This window comes from Myripristis murdjan, chromosome 15, assembly GCF_902150065.1.
Source record: "Myripristis murdjan chromosome 15, fMyrMur1.1, whole genome shotgun sequence".
Classification (NCBI taxonomy): domain Eukaryota; kingdom Metazoa; phylum Chordata; class Actinopteri; order Holocentriformes; family Holocentridae; genus Myripristis; species Myripristis murdjan.
The window spans coordinates 26,484,634-26,505,627 of NC_043994.1; the positions used below are offsets into that span (position 1 = coordinate 26,484,634).

The 20,994-nt window shown below is 42.6% G+C and overlaps 1 protein-coding gene across 8 annotated transcripts; it reads left to right on the top strand.

Moving 5' to 3' along the window:
- The first annotated feature begins 43 nt into the window (after nucleotides 1-43).
- Nucleotides 44-18,459, top strand: ikzf1 (IKAROS family zinc finger 1 (Ikaros)). 8 transcript variants are annotated; one of them, XM_030070980.1, is made up of 8 exons: nucleotides 200-338; nucleotides 5,080-5,133; nucleotides 5,301-5,414; nucleotides 12,134-12,400; nucleotides 14,762-14,929; nucleotides 15,747-15,872; nucleotides 16,461-16,592; nucleotides 17,318-18,459. In XM_030070980.1, the coding sequence occupies exons 2-8, from the start codon at nucleotides 5,094-5,096 to the stop codon at nucleotides 18,025-18,027; spliced, it is 1,557 nt and encodes a 518-aa protein (XP_029926840.1). In that variant the 5' UTR covers nucleotides 200-338; nucleotides 5,080-5,093; the 3' UTR covers nucleotides 18,028-18,459. The 8 variants fall into 8 exon arrangements, with proteins under 8 accessions (XP_029926846.1, XP_029926840.1, XP_029926841.1 ...); XM_030070981.1 differs by having other exon boundaries at nucleotides 14,765-14,929; nucleotides 16,458-16,592; XM_030070979.1 differs by having other exon boundaries at nucleotides 201-338; nucleotides 16,458-16,592.
- The last annotated feature ends 2,535 nt before the right edge of the window (nucleotides 18,460-20,994 follow it).

The following is a 20,994-nucleotide window of genomic DNA, read 5'->3' on the forward strand; positions in this document are numbered from 1 at the left end:
ATGAATGGTCCACTCTCCTTGCGCGCCTCATCCCATCTCATGCATGGCTGCCAGTAATGGTCTACTGGGTGTCAGCTTTTATTGGCACGGTACAAAGCAAGTGCCAAGGGTTTGGTGCCTCGACTCCCCGCCGCACACTCGGCCTGTGGATAAAAGCAAGCAAAATGCCTCAGTCGAGCACAGAGACATAGACATGTTGGGCTGGAACGAGGAAGTGCAGTGGAGAGGGGAGGGACCCAGGGCGCAGCTCCATGGGGCCGCCGCGGCGCTGCGACCTTCTGCACATGGAGCCGGGGAGAGTTGGAAGAACTTCATACTGCAAACTCAAGGAATAGCAGGTAAAGTCACTTCCACCGCGCTTTTCAGCAGGACACAGGTTTTAAATTCAGGGTTAAGAGCTCGAATTTGCGACACACGCTCGTTTATTCTTCAGAATAGTGGAGGCTTTTTGCACCTGACTGGAAAACACTGTCCTTAGTTTCGGTGCAGGTGCGCCACAGCACCAGATCCTGTGGGGTGAGCGTTAATTCTCCACTGTTAGCCGACACATAACGGACCTAACAGCCAAAAGTATTTTTAATTAAAAAAAAATCTGCAAAGAGACAGCTCAATTTGTTCCTGTGATTTTCTAAGAAACAGCGAGCGCTTCAGGGAATATAGAATGGATTTTTCCCAATTTTCCATGCGTTTTTTTAGTTTTGAAAATGTTGAGATGCATATTTCCCGCACCGCTACATTTCTTAGAAAATATTTTTTATGTAGTTTTAAATGAGCCTCCATAATATCCAGTCCATTTCTTAAAATTACAGCCTAACTTGTTTGATCGTTTTTTACTCTCTTGCCCCATAGCACCTGTTGCAACTGGTGTGCGCACCCAAAAGCCTGTAGGCTATCTGAAGTTTACTAAAATATGAAAACCCACATTTTCAAAAACACATTTTTGAGTCAGTGTCTTTAGAATTTGCTTTTTTGACAAATTTACCGAAGGCCTGAAACTCAACAAAAGAAAATAAAACACCAGCGCGGAGATCTTTTAACGCCACTTAAACAGGAAATAAAGACGCACAGTAATTCTAATACGATTCAATTATTCAATAACCATTAAAGCTGATAGTGTATCATGCTGTTGGGACATGTATTCATCTCTTCGCACCACAGTGCGAGTCTTAAGGCTTGTTAGTTGTAAAACGGCTGTGTGAAGAAAAAAAAATGTAGGCAGGACTCATGAAGTTTTTACACTGCTGACACTGTGGTGAAAAGTTGATCAGCAACACCCAGTTAAAACGAAATGGATGCACTTTGAGGAAATAAAGTCGCAGAATGGTTTGTGTTTTATTATTATTATTATTTTTATTTAAACATGTTTCATATTTCAAATAAACGACCGTACATTACCTGCTTTTGGTTAAACGAGCCTCCAGTCGTGTAGATTTATGATTAAAGTGGCTTTTCGGTGATGCAAAACGTTGAAAATGACTTGTGTTTAATTTGATCAAATCTTAAATCTTTGTATTTTAGAAAGCAGCTTTTTGGGGTCTATTTTTTTTAAACATTTATTGATGTGAGTTGGAGTTTATTTCGACTTAGAGTGCAATGTTTCCATCACTTTGTCACGTTTAAGGGAAGTTGACTCACTTGTAATAGAAATCTCATACAGGCCTGCTTAACAAAAACTATCATTTGGCAAAAGAAAAGAAAAATCTTGCTCAGTATTAGAGCCACTTTAAAAACTTTAAATTGAAAACCAGCACCTGCTCCAAAACAGGACTTTTTTTTTTTTTTTTTTTTAAATAACTCAGTTGGAAAGAGAAGCAGCTGAAAATGCTGGCGAAATGTCTGCAGATACATCATCTTTCTTGTCAGTAGAAACAGTAGTAGGAGGGGGCAGAGGAAGACAGACAGTTATTAAAATGATTGTACTGTCTGAATGCCAGAGTAGTGAAGTGTGTCAGATGCAAATGAAGGAAACTTCTTCTCAGTGCACCTTTACTTCACCCTCACCCCCACAATGGGCTCCCAGAACACATCCGCCATCACCAACACCATCTATCCACTTACACCCATACATTTCATGAATGACTGATGAGAATCTCAATATGCATATTTATCCGAATTGAACAAAGGTGACCATGCATCACATTACATGGCAGTGTAGGACAGTGTCTTTCCCTAATGGCTGATAAGGAAGCACCCACAGCTTTATTATTTCTCATAAACTGATGGGCTGTGACTGAAAATAATTAATTCATTTATTTGATGGATTGTCAGTATAAGTTTACTTTGTAATGACTAAAATCGCAAACTTTGTATCCCAGCACTTGTATGTACAAATAATAATTATAATAAACTACAATTCATATTATGTCATTTTGCTTGTATTAGAGGCAACAATAGGACTAATGTGGCTGTATATCCAATCAGTTTACAGTAGTGATGACATAGCACTGTAATTGATATGTTCTGTGTACCCGGAATGCCATAATGACCGGTTTTATTGCAGGGAATAAACTGTAATTTCCATAATATATATATATTTATATAGAAAAAAAATCAACTTGAACTTTGAATTTTTCTGTTTTATTTATATTTTTGACTCTCTAGCATTCCAATGCATGGTAAGAAAATGTGATACTGTAGGATTTGTGTCTTTGTGTGTGTGTGTGTGTGTGTTTCTAACTATATATTTTTAGTGGCATAGGTCTTGTGTTCATTTTGTCTTTTTTTCCCTTCACATTACCACCTCCTCTTATTAGCTTTGGTTCATTTATTCATTTATTCCAGTATTCACTCCTAAATCTGCATTACACACACACACACACACTCACACACACTCACAGAGTGTTAGAGCTTTCTCTCGGTATCCAAACTTTGCTGGTGTGGTCCTCAGTTCAGTATCTGTTAACGGTTTGGCTGTTTCTCATCTCCACCCTGGTCCCTGGTGCAGCGTTGCACCTCGCTGTGTGCAGACACTTCTAACACCCCCCAACCCCCCATACACCCAACATACACACACGCACATACACACACACACACACACACACACAAACACACACACACACATGCACACACAAACGGGAAGAGGACTGAGAATTCTGTCAGCCCACAAGCCTCTTCCTGCCTCTCCTCAGTTGATGTAAACTAAGACCAAAACTTTTCCAGTCCTGCAGCGCAAACTCTGCTACCCTTTACCCTCCGTTTCACTGCGTGCACTGGGTGAAAGATTCCACCTTACCCCAGTTAAAGTAGCCCACACTCCGCCTCTGCATCGCATCCCTTCCTGGTTACAACATGGATGTGAGCTCTTAACAAGAAAAAAAAAAAAAAAAAAAAAGATATTTCCTGATTTATTCAACATTTCAGTTTCATTTTGATGAGGTTATAACAGAAAACAAAAAACAGAGTTGCGACCGTAAAAGGAGTTTTAATTGCACTACATCTTTGTCAGAACGGTAAAATTCCAGTTTGGACCAGTGCAGCATGTCAGATCCTTCTAAAGACCGAGTTAAAATGCAAAAACAAAATAGGAGGAGTTTCCCGAAATAGTGGCGTAAATAGCTATAGGGTACGCATAACATGAAGAGAGTGAGAATAGCGTCTCTCTGCGCCTCAGCAAACGACTTCCTGAATATTCTTTGTGCACCTTACTTTCTGCTGCGTGCCTACACAAGTGGGTTGTGGTTGAACATAGGAATTCATTTTTTATTTCTGTCGAAGCCCCCCCCCACACCCCCACGCCAACACATCCGTATTTCCCCTCTCTAACCATCTGCCCAGAAAAAAGGGCACATGAGAATACCCCCCGCCACCCCTCATCTCCCCCCTCCACCCACCCACCCTCAAACTCCAGATGCTAAAGACTGGTGCGCATTCAGAGCCGCAGTTCAGACACGCAACACACCCGTGCTCTGAGCGAATCATCTGCACCAGTGACCTTTGCCCCCCCTGCCCCCTCCCCTTCCCTTCGCACTTGCATCCTGGGTGTCTGCGGCCGCTGAACTCCTGACTCGCCTCGCCAGTCCGCAGGATACAGCGCGTTGCGACAGAACGGCCCCGGCCGCTTCCCACTATTTGTTCCAAATGTGTGGAGCCATCTGTCAGTAAAACAGGAAGGCCTAGGTTCCCCTTCTCCCTTGGGCTCGTTTCGCTATTTTCGGGAGCTTCACTTCTCCCTGTGTGGCTGCTTGGACCGGGCAGCGGCCCCACCAAGGGTTTCTTGAAGTGGCGGAGCTGAGGCTGAGGCTGTTGGGCCCATCTGCTGCAGGCTTCAGGGCCATCCATTATTAATGGGGCCACGTGCACTGGTGACTCTTCAGATATTCAGCCCTGGCCAGAGGATGGGTTCGGGGCTCAAAAAAAAAAACAACAAAAACTTCTCCGTGTCTTTCGGCCTGCTCCTTTTCTCTGTCCGTTCCTCTCCACCTTCCTGTTGCACTTGCTCTTCCTGACTTTCTGACTTTTGCCATCTACCTCTCTGCCTCTGTCTTTCTGGCAGCCTCAGTGGCCCCTCTTGCTCCCCTCCCTCTCTCTCGCGCACTCACTCTTCCTCCTCTCTCTTTGTCTCTGATTGTGGCTTGCATGCGTCTGTGCTCAGGCCGCGGGCTCAGCGATGCATGCTCAGTAAATTAGAGAGAACACGAGTGCCGATCAGCTGGGTACGGCAAACACCCGCATCCTCAGTGACCTGGGGGCCAGTTAATTTTCTGCTTAATTTTGCGGCAGTCAGTTTGCATTTTTGGATGATTACGTGGCAGGAAATTAACAATAAATAACAAATGTGGTCTGAAAGCCCATTCCCAGCAACCCCCCGCTACCGGCAGGCCCATCAGACAGAGCCAAGCCACTCTCCAAGCCCAGTCGCTCTGTCAGACTCGTAATGAAAATGTCTGTAATTCTTTGTAATGTAATGTGGGGGACAGTGGTGTGTCTGCCGCTGTGACAAGAGTGATCTTGCCGAGGTGACGGAGTCACACGAAGAGAGTACATCCTTTAGTCTGCTCCGGCTTTTTATAATGTTGTTTCCTCAGCCTGCTCTTGATTAAACTTACACACATCTACATCTCCATCTCTCTCTCCCATTAGAGTACCTGCATCGAATGGAGACAGAGGAGGCCCAGGAAATGGCCCAGATGCCAGGTAAAAGACTGCCGGCTGCATGATTGAGGCGTAGAGAGCACACAGTAGATACAATAGGCCTAAAACAGCTCTCAGACCACCCGGAGGTAATTCTGCTTCTCCTGAATGGGACACGTTGAGGGTTTGTGCGGGGAGTGATGGGTGTTTGCTGATGTGTGTCTCCCCAGGCAGAGACAGCCCCCCTGCCAACGACGCATCTGAGGAGACAGAGGAGCCCATGGCCGTCCCCGAGGACCTGTCAGCAGGCTCCGCCCACCAGCAGAACAACAGAGGGGACAAAGGTATGGGAGAACATTTCCAAACGCACCCACCCGCAGTCAGAGCGTTACTAGTGTTTGTGCAAATGAAAAGTAAATCACTACCAAGCTAAAAACAATGACTGAATAAATAGTGTGTTATTGCTCATTGATTAATTTGAGTCAGAGATATAAAATGTAATTCCTAGTTTTAGTTTTTCCACTGAAGCAGCAATAATTAAACTGTCTAAAACATTCAGTGTGTCTTCCAACCAAAAATGAATGCATTCCCACAGCCTCCAAGTCAAAGTGAACCGGCTAAATGAAAGTAATTCCTCTATCAAAAGCGTAATATCAAAGAAAGCATAGTAATGTTTTAATAACTTAATCCCGTACACAACCATAGGGAGATATTTGGTGTTCCAAATCCCTAGGAAAAAATAATTTGCAGCTGCAAAGAGACACATTTAGGTCATTGGCAAAAAATAGGTAAAAAAAAAAAAAAAAGAAGAAGAAGAAGGAGAAGAAGAAGCTCTTTGATCCATGGCATGTCATTAATAGGCAGAATCTTAAGGAATTGCTAATGTGGCCTTGATTTGAGTGTGTGAACATCAAGCCAGGGAATATCATGGTGAAAATAAGGATGAAACGTGTTCGAGGTTCCACATCTGTGGCATACATTTATCTCAGCCCCCTTAACATGGGTGGCCCGTCAGAAACCAGGAGGCTGTTTAAGATGGAAGTTCGTGATCATTATGGCTCATTAAAAGCTAATCAGTTTTACATGTCAGCAGGATGATTCAGATGTTACATGCCGCGTTTCATGTGATTCAATTATTTTTGTTAGTTTATATGCAAGCTATCTGTGCTGCAAGGTTGTAGCTCATTAACAGTTTCAGTCACAAAGCTCCTCTACACTGTTAAACATTAGGGGGCCTTTCTGTTTTCCCATTGCAAAAAACCAACAACATTTCAACAAGTCAAATAGCCTCATATTAAGTTTTTTCTTCAAATAAGAGACAAAAAATCTGCCCGAGGGATGAAATAATCTGACTTGTCTCCAATTCTAATAAACTTGTTTCCAGAATTTTCTTGAATCAGTAGTCATTTTCTGTTATCTGTCTACATTATTTGACTTGTTTCAACATGTTTATATTTGTTTCAAGAAAAAAATCCTGAAACAAGTGAAACTGCATCGGAAAGAAGTGGGATTATCTCATCCCTATGGCATTTTTTTTTTTATTATTTTTACCTTCATTTAAGAAAAAATAGATTTTGAGACTGAATATGTCGCAATGTTTTGTCAAGACTGAGCTGGGGTTTTTTTTTTCGCAGTGCATGAAGTATATTGATGTTGATAAGGTGAATCTTGGGAAAACATGTTATTCTAGACAAGCACAAAAGTTTCATCTGGCCTTAATCTGATGTTTAATCTGTAGGTTGATCATTATGTAAATGTTTCCATGTTTTACCGTATAGCAAAAACAGAAAGTCGCTCTCTGAATTCAGACATTGTACCGGTGTTTTTCCACTTATCCAGATCAGGGCAAAGATAAGGTGTGCAGCTCTTATGAAGCTGCACAGAGTCATGAAAAAGATGTGAGAGGAAACTGAAATAGGATGTGTAAGAGTTTCCTAAGACAGTTTCAACACTCCTGGAGATAAAGTGTTCAGGAACAGGGCCAAGTGAAGAGATCAGCATGGCGCATCAATGCACCACATAGGTCACACACCTGCACACACACACACACACACACACACACACACACACTTTTTCACACATGCCCCCTCTTTGCTTTTACAACTGTCGACTTGCCATGCACCAAGATAAACATGCACCGGGATGAAAAACACTTCACAGCAAGTCACCCTGCACAGAATCTCCATCTTAAGTCATTTAGTTTAATATTCAGTGTTAAAATCTTGTTTTTCTTGAAGCAAGTGAAAAAAAAAAAAATCTGCCAGTGGAATGAGATTATTGCACCACTTTTCAATGCCCAACAACATTGTCAGAGTGTCAGTTTCCTGATCCTAGTGGGCTGATCTGACTTATTCTGTCTTGTCTCAACACATTTACACTTCTTTCCAGGAAAAAAAAAAATCCTGAAACTAGTGAAACTGCATTGGAAACAAGTGGGATTATCTCATCCCACTGGCAGATTTTAAGATGTTAAGACTGAATATGAGAGTAAATCACTTGTGTAGCTGGAGATTTTTTTTTGCTGTGCAGTGCGGCGCTGTGCTGGCATCAAACTGATATGTAACTTTATAAAACCTAGTAAGTCAGCGTGTGTTTAGTGCTACCAGGCTCGGCTGTGGATCTGCCCTTCGCTCCAGCCATCATGATACACGCTGACACGCTCAGGGCTCACATTTTCTACATCTGTGCTCTCCTCGTCTCAGTCCATTGATGTACATGAAGCAGCAAAAGGGAAATAGTCAAAGGGGAAATGCTTCAAATGTCTGATCAACTTTCACTGAGGGCCAGGAATAATAGTCTAAAACAAATTTGAGAGACAAAAAGGCAGGGCAGACAGAGCTGATGTATGTGTGTGTGTGTGTGTGTGTGTGTGTGGGTGTGTGTGCATGTGTGACTGCGCATATGTTTTTCTGTTGCTATGGATGCGGTCATCTTTTTGTGCTTGCGTGTGTTTGTGTGTGTTTGCACGGGGGCAGAAAGAGTTAAAATGAGAAAAGAGCAGAGAGAGAAGGGAAGTGTCTGGTATATCTATGCATCTCTGGCTCTCTGATAAAGCCCGAATGTATTAGAGAGTTATAATTATCACCCAGGATCATGTGCTGCTCAGGGCTCTGCAGTGAAAACGCAAAAGCGGAGGGACTATATGTGGGACACGGGAACTCAAAGTATCGAAAGCTCAAAACCTCAAAGCCAGGTTGTTTCCTGTTCCAGATAAGTCCTCACACTCAGGGATTGACATCTTTGCAAGAATTAATTTGCAATTTCAAAGCACCCTAATCCACGCAAATGTAAATCCAGTCCCAAGGAAGGCAAACAAACTATATCCTATTTTGTTGTGTTTTTTTTTTTTTTTATTCCAAGTTTTTTCATTCCATGGTGTTGAGGCATGTGTTGAGTAAACTGTCAGTCACAGAAAGGCAAATTATTTCCAATACTGTCCTGTGATTTTCGAAACTTTCTGATGCTCATATTATAATTTTGTGAGTCTTAATCTGCCCGTCTGGTGCTCCAAGCAGATTAATACAATTCTCCCGTTTCACTCAGGCTTGCACTAAAGTTCAAAGGGGTAAAATGACCCATCTTTACATCTGAGACAAACAATTTCTCTTTCTCTCCGGGTGAATCAGAAGCCAAAAAAGCATTGCTATTTCGGAGATATGAAAGCTAGACTGCCTAGTTCCCGAAAACGTGGAGGCAAGTTTAAAAAAAAAAAAAGTGTGAGGGGAAAAGCAGACTGTGTTTTTTGGTGTTCCTTATCGACAGCGAGTCGTGTCGAGTGTGTTTTCTGCCGTGGTTTAGCACATGTGGTTCCACTGCCTTGCACACTGGGCTATATTCATGCAGCGAGAGCAGCACAAGCCTGTAACAGGAACCTCCAGCGGGCTCCCTGCATTTCCACACGGCATACAAAACCAAACAAACACGCTACCTTTCTTCCTATCTGTTATCTAGCTCTGCCAGGGTGGCTTCTTAATTTCTTCCTGTTGCACCCGAAGTCTCTACCTTACATTTGTGCTATATTTGCTACATCTAACACACTCTTATCTTAATATTTGTCCTTGTTGCCTTTTAGCTATACTTTGCCATATATCACTATGTTATTAGCTACCATTTTATCTATAATCTGGGGAGAATATTTATACCCACCCTGGGTTACAGCTAGCCTGTTTTATTGCTATCTTTGTGTTTGTCCTCTACACGATCTGACACTTGCTTCCCAAAACGAGCAAATCAGGATGTGTGACCGTGACAAACATGATATAAAGTAAAAGCTCTTCTTCCTACTCCCAGTTTAGTCACAACTTCCCCATATCCCTGAGAAGCTGCAGCCCACGGTTGTGGTTCCCTTTGCCTAGTTCAGCTGCAGCAAAGCAGGGTCAAAACAACCAACTGATGACCTGCCGACTCAGAGCGAAGAGCCTCGTTATTGTACTGAACGCCTCAGGCCAGTTCGCTTTCTGCGCAGAGACCGAGGGCCACAGCACATAGAGATAAACTTAAAAATAGACATAGAAAATACTGTAATTAGTTCATAGTTTATAGTAAAATCAGCATGCATTCTGGTCCTCTGCTGCTCATGTGCTGTAGGGTTTAGCTTGAAGATTTATTCCAGCGTCAGTGGCTGTGTTTAAATACGCAGAAAAAAATGGCTAATGCTGTGAGTTAGGCAAGGGCTTTTCTAACTTTTCATGTTTTGTAGCCCTAAAATGACATTCATTTTAAGTGATTCTGTCCTGGAGACGCTGATATGGACAGGAAGACTTTGGTTTGTGTCACATATTTAACTGTTAGACGTCATACTTGAACACTGGAGGTAGATTCAAAGTGGTGAGGTTAAAGCACCATGTGAAGAATCGCTAGTGGTGCCCAGGCCACTCTTTGAAAACCACTGTAGTCAGACTGAGGTGTTTATATGAACTCATGATGCGGCAGTTCTCCTTAATAACCCCATTTACATGAGTGAAACCTGTCTAAAAACTGCATCATAATTGTACCTTGCAATATGCAAAACAGACTCCAAGAGTGTTGAGTCCTGCTGCCCAGTACAAACTACAGTTCCCTTCGATGTGCAGACAACACGATGAGCTGGAAACACACCGCGGTTTAAAAAGTGAACCCAGGTGTAAACATGGCACCGGCCCGGTCAGAGCCTGGTGTTTGTCTTGCCTGTATTGTGGCTTTCATCATTATGATCACATTTTTGAAGGAGATGTGAACATGGTCAGTGGCAGCCTGCTTCATCACAAGTTCAGACGAACTTCTGGCCAAATTGCGAAGGGAACTTAACTCGTCGGCTGCCTTGCCTTAACTGAATCTGAGTGCCATTTTGTTTTTGCGCAGTGTGAAGCGTGGCCTTGCCTTCCCTTTGTGTTTGCTGTGTCATTTCAGCAGCCCCAGTACTATTGACACATGGTTGCTTTCTTTCTTATCTCATTGACTCAGCAGAAAGACCCAAGAGTTTGTCCAAAAAATAAAATAAATGTATAAATAACAACTGTTGTTACATGAAAAGATTATTGTTACAGCAAATAAAACTGTGATAGAAATGCAGTGGACGGTTGATACGATGATGTGATTTAATCTGACCAAACAGCCATAAAGATCTTGTGATCCCATGCCATTAGTTCTCATATTTGTGTTCCCCCTGCTTTCTGAGTGAATCATGCATTATGGGAGCTTTGTTCCCTCGCCGTCTCTCGGTAAAAAAACAAGCCTCCCTCCTGTTTCAGTTACAGGCTGTTTTACAATTCCTTCCCTGTGCTTCCCTTTCTGTCACTTCTCCATAATTCTTGGTATTTCGGTTAGACAGGCCCTCTTTCTGAAGCTTCCCCTTTTCCATAGATTCCTATATTTCATGATTTCCACTTCTTCCTCTTCAGTTGTACAAACAGAGGTAGAGGCATGAGGAAATCAGGCTGCCACCATGACATGCAAACCACAGGCGAGTAGTTGTGGGACTTGCAAGACTCTGAGTTCTGTTTAACATTTCTAAACATTTCTGAAGCTCTCTGTTGGGAAGAGAGGGAGCCGACAGTTTATCACACAGGGCACTTCTCCATTCAGATGGTGTTTGGATACAAAAGCGATCAAATAAAGAGGACAGAGCTTTTGCAACAGCTCCACTGACAACACTTAGAGTAGTCTTTGCTTCATTTACTCCAAAAAAACATTTTTCACGCGTTAGGCTGATAAAGACCCCTTCTCATGCACAACATGGCATGTAGGCCTATCTGTGCGTGTTTTTTGGTGCATGTGTATGCATATGTGTGTATGTTTCTGCGTGCATGTTCATCATACTCTTTTACTCTGATATACACCACTACCGTCCCTAGTTTCACACTGCTTCCTGTGTCTCTGTTTCCTGTTTGTGCTGTCATTTGTTTTACACAAGTGTGATGGTGTGAGATGCTCTGTGCATTTCCTCATCCCATCGCTGACATCTTCAAAACCAAGACATTCTGTCCACCTCTGGAGCCACGAGAAACACCAAAATGGAAAAAACACCAAAATGAGTTTGTCAGATTAGATTCAGAGTTTACAGGTTGCATATTACGCAGGCTGGCATTTGGTATACAGTGTGTGTGTTATAATCTTATCTAATGTCTTTGTTGACTTTGCTCAGTCTGAAATCAGCAAAACACATGAAATATCAGAGGTTTTGAGCTCTGTTTTAGCATCCCAGGAAACACTAAAATGTCTAATTGTGTACTGAAGTGTGTTTGTGATTACAAAGCCACTGCTTCTAGTTGTAAGGCAGCTGCAATGCCAATTCATGAGGTCTAAATCTGATAATGGCAGCACATCAAGATGGAACAGAGTCACACTAACACAGTGATCACCCCACTGATAAATGCAGAACATTTAACTAAAATGAAATGAAGCCAGGGCAGATTTCATCATGTGGATTTGTAAAGTTCAGTCACATAGTTTGGGATTACACTTGGGAAACAGAGACACAGGCAGGTTTCCCAGTGGAGTCATTTATAAATTCATATGTAGCAGGATATAATCCAAAAGAAGCATGCTCGTATTCTAAACGTGGCCCCCCTGCCCTCTTTTCCAGCCTGTAACATTAAAGTTGAGGCTCGCAGTGATGAGGAGAATGGGCTGGCCTGTGAGATGAATGGCGAGGAGGAGGAGTGTGCGGAAGACTTGCGCGTGATCGATGCCTCTGGGGCCAAAGTGAACGGCTCACAACCGAGCCCCGACGCCAAGGCCTTCTCCTCGGCCGGCGGTATCCGGCTGCCCAACGGGAAGCTCAAGTGCGATATCTGTGGGATAGTTTGCATTGGCCCCAATGTGCTGATGGTGCACAAGCGAAGCCACACTGGTAAGCCATCTGCGATACTTCTTGCCCTTCCTTTGCACCCATGTTCACTGTTAGTAATGCTGCAGGGAGTGTCTGGGATGAGGGGTAGAAGGGCTGAGAAGCTGGGTGTCTGCTGTGGCTCCTCCCCTTTAGCAGTTTTTTTGTAGTTTATCTTGCCTACACTGTCTTAGGTGTTCCAAATAATTTCTCAAGTTATGCACCTGCAGTGAGTTAAACTTCAAATGGTAAAATAAAGACATCACAAAAGTTATCTACTAGTGTTTTCTGACATTAGCACCCCAAACTAACAATATCTTCTTTATAGCAAAGCCTGCACACGTACCAGTAATTATGGATTCTTCGAAAGTAAACCCAAACTTTAGAGTTTCTGCTTCTGTTTGCAATAAGTTGTAGTTTTACTGCATCCACGCAATTGGCTGCATATAGACCTCTCTATGGTGCGTGAAATAGGCTTTGAGAATACCATTAGCAATTATTATTGTCCTCTAAATTGTTTTGAATTACGACATGACAAGCAACAGCAGCTGATCAAATTGTTGTTTGATAAAGTAAAAGAGATGAACTTGGTCCAAAAAAAAAAAAAACACATACCCTTAGTTGAGAAACAGGATATCTGTCGCAATTAAATGGGATCTCCATGAAGTGACAATTATCTGACTATTAAAAGTTCTTCAAATTTCAAAATTGATATTCTATTGTAATGAACCCAAACCAGTGGTGGGGAACATTTTTGAAAAAGGCACTTAACTGTCAAGCTTTAGAAACTAATGAAACCCAAAATGGAAGAAAGGAACACTAGACTAATGTAAATGCAAAAGAATGTACAATAAAAGATATAATGAAGTGCCTCCTATTTAAATCGAAAATATTCTGTGGTGAGTCTTTGCTCCTGAAATGCATTTTTAATGAGTTTCCTTTTTTATATATTTTTGCTGCTTCACTGGTGACTCTTATTTTATGGGGGGCCTTTGAAAAAAAAAGCCATATTAAAACGTTCTCACAGAATGCCACAACACTCGGAGAGGCTGGATATTGGTTTATTCCAGAGGCGCTGATCAGGAAGACTGGCTCTCAACACAAAGTGTTTCCTTCGCTTTATTCAAATGAGGCTGAATTTGCATTGTGATGTGCCGCTCTTATTTTAGAGACGAAGAAGAGGAAAAAATGAGATTTTCAGATCAAATTGACCTAGGCAATGGTGCATTACAGAACTGGCAGGCTGAGTCTGAAAGGCTCTTGTTCGATCAGAGCGCCAGAAGTCGGTGGGGCAGGGGGAGCATGGAGAGATGGAGTGTCACTCTGCTGTGAAACCCTCCCGGGCTGCTGGATCGCTCTCGGCCCCGGAGCTGCTCCATCATCCAGCTTGTTCTGGCGCTCGGGGTCCTTGTAGTGCAGCGACCCCACAGTCAGATAGCGGTGGGCGTTTTTCCATCCACACAGTAAAGTTAAGACAAAAGCTTTGTGCGGTTGTTCCTTTTATGACGTGGCAGGATCAAACACCATCAGCTTAGGGGAAACGTAGTGCAAGGAACAAGAACCTGAGAATTTATACTAGTAAACAATGACAGGGATTTTCAAACTTTCTCATGCTTTGGACCCACAAGTTCAGCAGACCCCCATTTGAAGTGATTTTGGCACAGGAACCCTGATATGAAAAGACAGTTTGGTTTGTGTTAACTATTAAATTTAATAGATGCCATACTTGAACACAGACAGCTACATACAAAGTGGTGAAATTAAAGCATAATGTGACTTATACATTTTTTTTTTGTAACATAACAGTTTCTATTAAATTAAATTAAAGGGAAATTAAACTATTCCTCATTTTGCTGAGGACCCCCTAGAAGCCTTTTAAGGACCCCTGGGGTCCCCAGACCACAGTTTGAAAACGACTGAACTATGACGCAGCTCAATAGGACTCATGCACACCAAAATAAAAAAGAAAAGTACAATTTGTTCCTGATTTTTTTTTTTTACTAAATAAAATAGTTGGATGTACTATAATACAACTTAAAACATTTTTCAGGTATTTCCATATAAGTCCAAACTTTTTTTTTTTTTTTTTTCACTTTTAGGATTTACTCTCCTTAAGTACAGTGCATTTTATCATTAAGTCAAGTCAAGTCGATTTTATTTGTATGGCCCAATATTATAATTTACAAATTTGCATTAAAGGCTTTTATCAAGTAGAGCATCATGATTATTCAGACTGATGTTATATTCTGTTACAAACTGTGGAGGATGTGTAGGATCTGCTCCTTTACAGTGACTTGTGTATGTGTGTGTTTTTGCATGTGTTTGTGTGTGTATGTGTGTATGCGTGTGTGTGCGTGTGTGTGTGTGCTGTGTACTTGTCCCCAGGAGAACGTCCCTTCCAGTGCAGCCAGTGCGGTGCCTCTTTCACCCAGAAGGGCAACCTGCTGCGTCACATCAAGCTCCACTCGGGGGAGAAACCCTTCAAGTGTCACCTGTGCAGCTACGCCTGCCGCAGGAGGGACGCCCTCACCGGCCACCTGCGCACGCACTCCGGTGAGTCCGCCGGTGCCACCCAAACCAAACAATATGCACCTATGGTCGTATTAGTAACCCTGGATTAAACATGATGACACCTTTTTTTTTTTTTTGCTGTAAATGCTCTGCCTAGGTTTTTGTCAATGAAAAACGTGAATGAAAAACAGCCACTTGCATCGTCTGATTAACATGGCAATAATCAAAATCACCCAGGGTCCATTTAAATGACTCAACTGACAAAAAATGTTTACATGGTTTAGACCGACTCACTGATACATTATGTTTATTGCATGTTTTTTTGCATACTGGTACTCTTCGTTATCACAGTTTCAGGTGTTGTGGATTTAATTGCAGCTTTATTGATTTGGACATTAAAGTGGCAATTTGTGAGAATCTTTTTTTTTTTTGGTGTTATTGTTTTTTTTGTCTCATCTCTGGCACCAGATGCTAATTGCTGTGGTGTTTCTACACTGAACTTCCCAGTGATCTCTTGTTATTCAAGCAGCGTTTTTCAGTGCTGGCACTCTGTTCTTTGGATTATCTGTTAAAAAAGTTAAAGTTCACGTGGATGGTGCTCTTTTTATTTGTTTATTCTGCCGTGGTGGCTATAACAGCTCATGCTAGTTACCCAGTTGTGTTTATTCCACGCAAACTGGAAATGAAAAAAAACTTCTTGTGCACCAAAGGATTTTTCCTGGGAAGGAGTGTGTAGAACAGCAAATGCAAAAGCTTTAATGAACTGTAAATAGGTTGAATGATTGTTGTGTTATATCAGTCAGTGGCTGTAATAATTGCAATAACATTTATGTAACATGTCATGGGTAATTGGTTGCAGTTGGAAAACCCCATAAGTGTGCTTACTGTGGGCGGAGCTACAAACAGCGCAGCTCGCTGGAGGAACACAAGGAGCGATGTCACAACTACCTCCAGTGCATGGGGCTGCAGAACAGCATTTATACAGGTTGGTGGCTCACAGGACGCACACCTCACACCGAACTCGAGGCTTGCTAAGCCTGCAGTGTGCCGTGTTCACAATGTTGCTGTTAGAAGATGCTCCAACAGGTCAGGCTAAATTCATCTCATTTATATTTTAACACAGCTTTTGATGGGCACTGGCTCATGCACACCCTCTGTAATGACTGTAAAAAAAAAAAAATATGGTTTTGCTGTCATATTACAACTGTAAAGTATTTTAATTGTTCACATTTACTCGGCAGTCATAATCGAAATGAACCCACCACTAATTTAATGATTAAAAATACTTTACATGTAGGGCTGATGTGGTACATGCTTCTGAGTTGATTCCCCCCAAAAAAAGAAAAGAAAAATACAATACCTTATTTGTGAACATGAACAAATATGACATTGAAAGACCAAGTGCTTCACATGCGTCAGAATAGTCCGATCTGTGCTCTGGGAGAAAAATACCATCAGGCCTGTACTGTCATTGAAAGAAAAGGCCCTCTTACACCGATTCATCACTTATGAACAGATCAAATTCAAAATACGCTGACTCTGAAATCTACTTCTCTGTCTTGCTTTCCAGTAGTAAAGGAAGAAAGCAACCAGAATGAGCAGAGGGAAGACTTAAGCCAGACGGGATCTGACAGAGCCTTGGTGCTAGACAGACTAGCTAATAATGTAGCTAAACGTAAGAGCACTATGCCACAGAAGTTTGTGGGTAAGGGCTGAAGTCTGCTTCCTTTGTATATCAACTTTGACCCTTTCTTTTTGCTGAACATGAATGTAACTGCACCTGTGAGAAGTGTGTAGGTCGAGCTGCCGCATGTGGCTCTGCAGAATGCATGCCGTGTAGGCTTGGGCCAATATCCAACAATATCGAGTATTTGCGATATTTGTGTCAAAAAATGTTCACCAGTTTTGTGAAATAGATTACGACACATAACAGCCTTTTAAAATGCTTTAGAAGAAGAACTTACTGTAGAAAAAGCGTCAAATTGATTTATTGAAATATCAAGTTAGGTGACAAACCCTCTCACTTGAAAAAATATTGACTATCACAGTATTTCAGCAAGGCAATGTGGTGATATAAAATTTAAGATATTGCCCAAGCCTAATATAATGTTGTAATTACAACAGCCTGTATGCATTTTGATGACACTGGTGCCTTAAATTTGTGTTGGACAGTATTCTTTACCTTTTAATGCCTGTTAAGAAAACATCATTTACAAAAGTGGAAAAAAGATGCATTTTTTTTTAAAGTTGATAACAGTACAATAATGTAATATGAGACCAACAGCAATGAGCAATATTAGTACAAAAAACTGAATGATCAACCAGAAAGAAGCAGGGACTATATCCACAGGGTAAAGGCACAGGCTGTACAGTCGGTAATGTTTGGAGGTGTGACCTTCACGTTGCCCTTCTCCCTGTCTGACCCCTCAGGTGACAAGCGTCTGTCGGACCTCTCCTTCGAGGGAGGAGCAGGGGAGCTGATCCAGCCTCATGTCATCGACCAGGCCATCAACAGCGCCATCAACTACCTGGGGGCCGAGTCGCTGCGGCCGCTGGTGCAGACCTCCCCGGGCTCCTCGTCCGATGTGGCCCTCGGCTCCATGTTCCCCATCCACAAGCCCCCGCCGGACGGCCACGCGGGGACGGGCCACAGCCTGTCAGCCAAGGACAGCGCGGCCGAGAACCTGCTGCTGCTCTCCAAGTCCAAGTCGGCCTCCAGCGAGAAGGACGGCTCGCCCAGCCACAGCGGCCAGGACTCCACCGACACCGAGAGCAACAACGAGGACCGGCCGGCCGGGGGGGGCTCGGGGCTCATCTACCTGACCAACCACATTACCTCGGGGGGACGAAACGGCGTGCTGCCCCTGGTGAAGGAGGAGCAGCAGAGGCAGTTCGAGGCCATCCGGGCCAGCATGGAGATGGCCTCCGAGGGCTTCAAGGTGGTGACCGGCGACGGGGAGCAGGTGAGGGCGTACCGGTGCGAACACTGCCGCATTCTGTTCCTGGACCACGTCATGTACACCATTCACATGGGCTGCCACGGCTTCAGAGACCCCTTCGAGTGCAACCTCTGCGGCCACCGGAGTCAAGACCGGTACGAGTTCTCGTCTCACATGACGCGAGGAGAGCACCGCTACTGAGCCCTGACGCCACACACATCCACCCCTCAACACAAACATCTGTACATGTGGGAAACACGGAAACAGCCAGACAGACACGTGCACACACACACACACACACACACACACACACACACATGCACACACATGCACATTTAATAAATACATAGAAATAAAATACCTTGTAAAACACACTGTTGATCTCTGAAAAGTGATTTTTTTATACAGAATATGCATGTTTGTAGCTCCGAGGTAAAAACACACATTCAGTTAAGAGAAGAAAACAAAATTCATTTATTTTCATCAAATGTCACGTTCAAAAGGGAAAGAAATTAATCCATTTTGCCATTTTTGGGAGGACGGGGTGAGGAAATCTATCTGCCTAAATGCATTGTGTTTAACAATAACTTGTGTTGTTTTAAATTGTGTAAGAGTTGCTGGAATCCTTTTGTTTTTTTTTTTTTTTTTTTATTATTGGAATTATTTGTCTGAAAACAAAAGTTACTATGGTTTTAAGACATTTTTATTTACAGTTGTCACCTGTATAAAGTGTATAAATGTTTCTTTTCTTTTGGATACCCAGGCTGAATCTTCTTTTTTTCTTGTTTTAAATAAAAAAAGGTTTTCATCTCTACATTTAAGTATCTGTGTTATGAACGAACTGAAAATGTTGGATTCTTTTTTTTTCTGCAGATGCTTGCAGCGCAGGCAAATCCTCCGACAGACTCGGGATATTGAGTCTGAAATACAATCTATACAATTTTTACAATCTGTGCGTAAAATCTGACGACCACTTAATATTCATTTCACTGCAAACTTTAAGCCTCATATATCTATTTGTTACAACTATCATATTATTTATATCACAATTACATGCCTGTCATGTCTGTTTTTGTATTTATTACAGTGTTCTGATTTGTATCTGTCTGTAGAGTAGTTAAAAACTGCATCCCTCTCTGTTCAACTGTATGAAATTTGTTCAGACATACTGCAGGAAGCTATTTTTAGTTTGACAACAGATAATGTTGTGGGTCTTTGTTTTGTACCTGATGGCTAAGAATTGTATTGCTCAAATATTATGAGCCATTTAAAGGTTGTTGGGAATTTTATGCTTGCAAAATATCAATAAAAGATATTTTATATACACACAGAGTACTGACTTTTTTTTTTTTTTTTCATCACATTAGATTGTATTAATAAGAGTGAACTTTAACAGCAGGTAATGAGAGGGAAGTGGTGCCGTATGCTCATCTGCAATAAAGCATTCACATCCGTAGGCACATTATTACATTTATTTATGCATCTGGATATTTCACAGTAAATCTATATGCTGTCATAGGGTGTTTCTTTAACTAGACTGAACCAGCTGTCCAGTAATATGTTACTGTCTGCATTATAATTATTGTTCACTGCCGTTTTGATGGACCGAGCTCAGGAAAATGTTTCTTGGAGTTGATGGAAAGTTTCTCACTCACAGTTTTATTTTACATTCTCATTTTCTGAAGTGAAAGAAACGTGGACACACTCACAAACCTTCTGAAATAATGAAGTGTAGATGTCATTCAAGATGCTGCTCGCTCCTACCTGTCAGGAAAAGCAAAGAGAAAGTGAGTGACTGGCATTTGAATACTTAGACAGAAAAGAAAAAAAAAACACACTGAAGGAAAATAAACACTGGGCTTAATTTGTGCTGAGTAAATAAATTGATAATTTAAACTGGTATAAACTGATTGAATTTGGGCACTCTGTGGGGTTGAAATGTGCAGTATAACATGGGGAATTTGCAAGAAGGTGTAGAGAGGCACACTGCCATCAGTTTATCATTTTTTCCCCTGTTTTCTGAGAGTTTTAAACCTCCATAATTTCCAGTGAAGACAAACTTTTTTTTTTTCCTTCATAGAAACACAATCTACCAGTGCTGTCAGACAATGGGAGCACAAGGCCAATGCACAACAGTGGCATTTGTCTGCATACAGTGTTAAAACTGTGCCATCAAGGGAGTGAGCGGACCCGGCACACACACACACACACACACACACAGACACACAGGGAGGAGGGAGTGCATGCGGAGACCCTGCAGCCCATGCAGAGGGCCAGCATGCCGAGATCTGCCAGGCAGGTCCAGGAGCAGGAGAGCGAGCGAGCGGCCGGCGGGGCCTCAGAGGAGCGACAGCAGCAGAGAGCTGGGACCGAGAGGAAGAGGCAGTGGAGCAGAAGGCTGGGGCCGGGGCTCAAAGGGCCAGGCCTGTCTGGAGAGACTCGGCGGAGAAGCTCATCAGCGTTGTGCAGCCACAGCCGCGTCCAGATGGCTGCTGTGTGATTCTGCAGAAACGGGAAGCAGCTGTGGCCAGCGCTGAGCCCCCACGCTTCACTGGGACCCAACAGGGGAGGGAGGGGGGGGCATTTGCATGAGAGGGATAATCTGGCCAACCAACTCTGGCCCTGCCAGAATCCCAAATCTCACTTCCCCTTTCAGCCAGTTGACTGAAATACTCCACTACTTTAAGAATCAGAGTCAACCAAATCCACTTGCACTGCGGTGGGATCCAGCAGTTTTGAGATGCCCTTACTTGAGGTTAAAAAAATAAATAAAGCCACTCTCTTTTCTTAATTCTTCTTATTTTAATTGATTCTCCTTGATTAAAATATTGTGAATTTGCACCGTGGTTGGACCAGCGTTTTCAGCCAGGTGGGCTGAATTTTCTGACATGACCACAGATATGAGCATGAATAAACAAACTCACAGGAGCAGGTGTACTTTAAAATGACCATTTAATTGCTCTTCTTGGCTTTGACTTCGCAGAACGGGACAGTTTTGTTCTTTTTTGGATCATCTTGGAAGCTCCACAGCCCGTTCAGCAAACTGACCTATTTGTATTTTGTACATAAATTCACTAAGGTCTATCCTAAACTGTCAGCACCTACTGGTTTCTGTCCATTGGCTTGGCTGGAACACTGCGGCACAAAAGAACCGTAAGACATGTTTGC

What these genes read in the sequence shown, in the direction of transcription:
- ikzf1 (XM_030070983.1), top strand. Translation starts at nt 1,293, where the DNA reads ATGCACTTTGAGGAAATAAAGTCGCAGAATG. An exon ending in GGAAATAAAGTCGCAGAATG is followed by an intron (nt 1,324 to 5,079) that starts GTTTGTGTTTTA and finishes CTCTCCCATTAG; the next exon opens with AGTACCTGCATCGAATGGAG. An exon ending in GCACAAGCGAAGCCACACTG is followed by an intron (nt 12,401 to 14,761) that starts GTAAGCCATCTG and finishes ACTTGTCCCCAG; the next exon opens with GAGAACGTCCCTTCCAGTGC.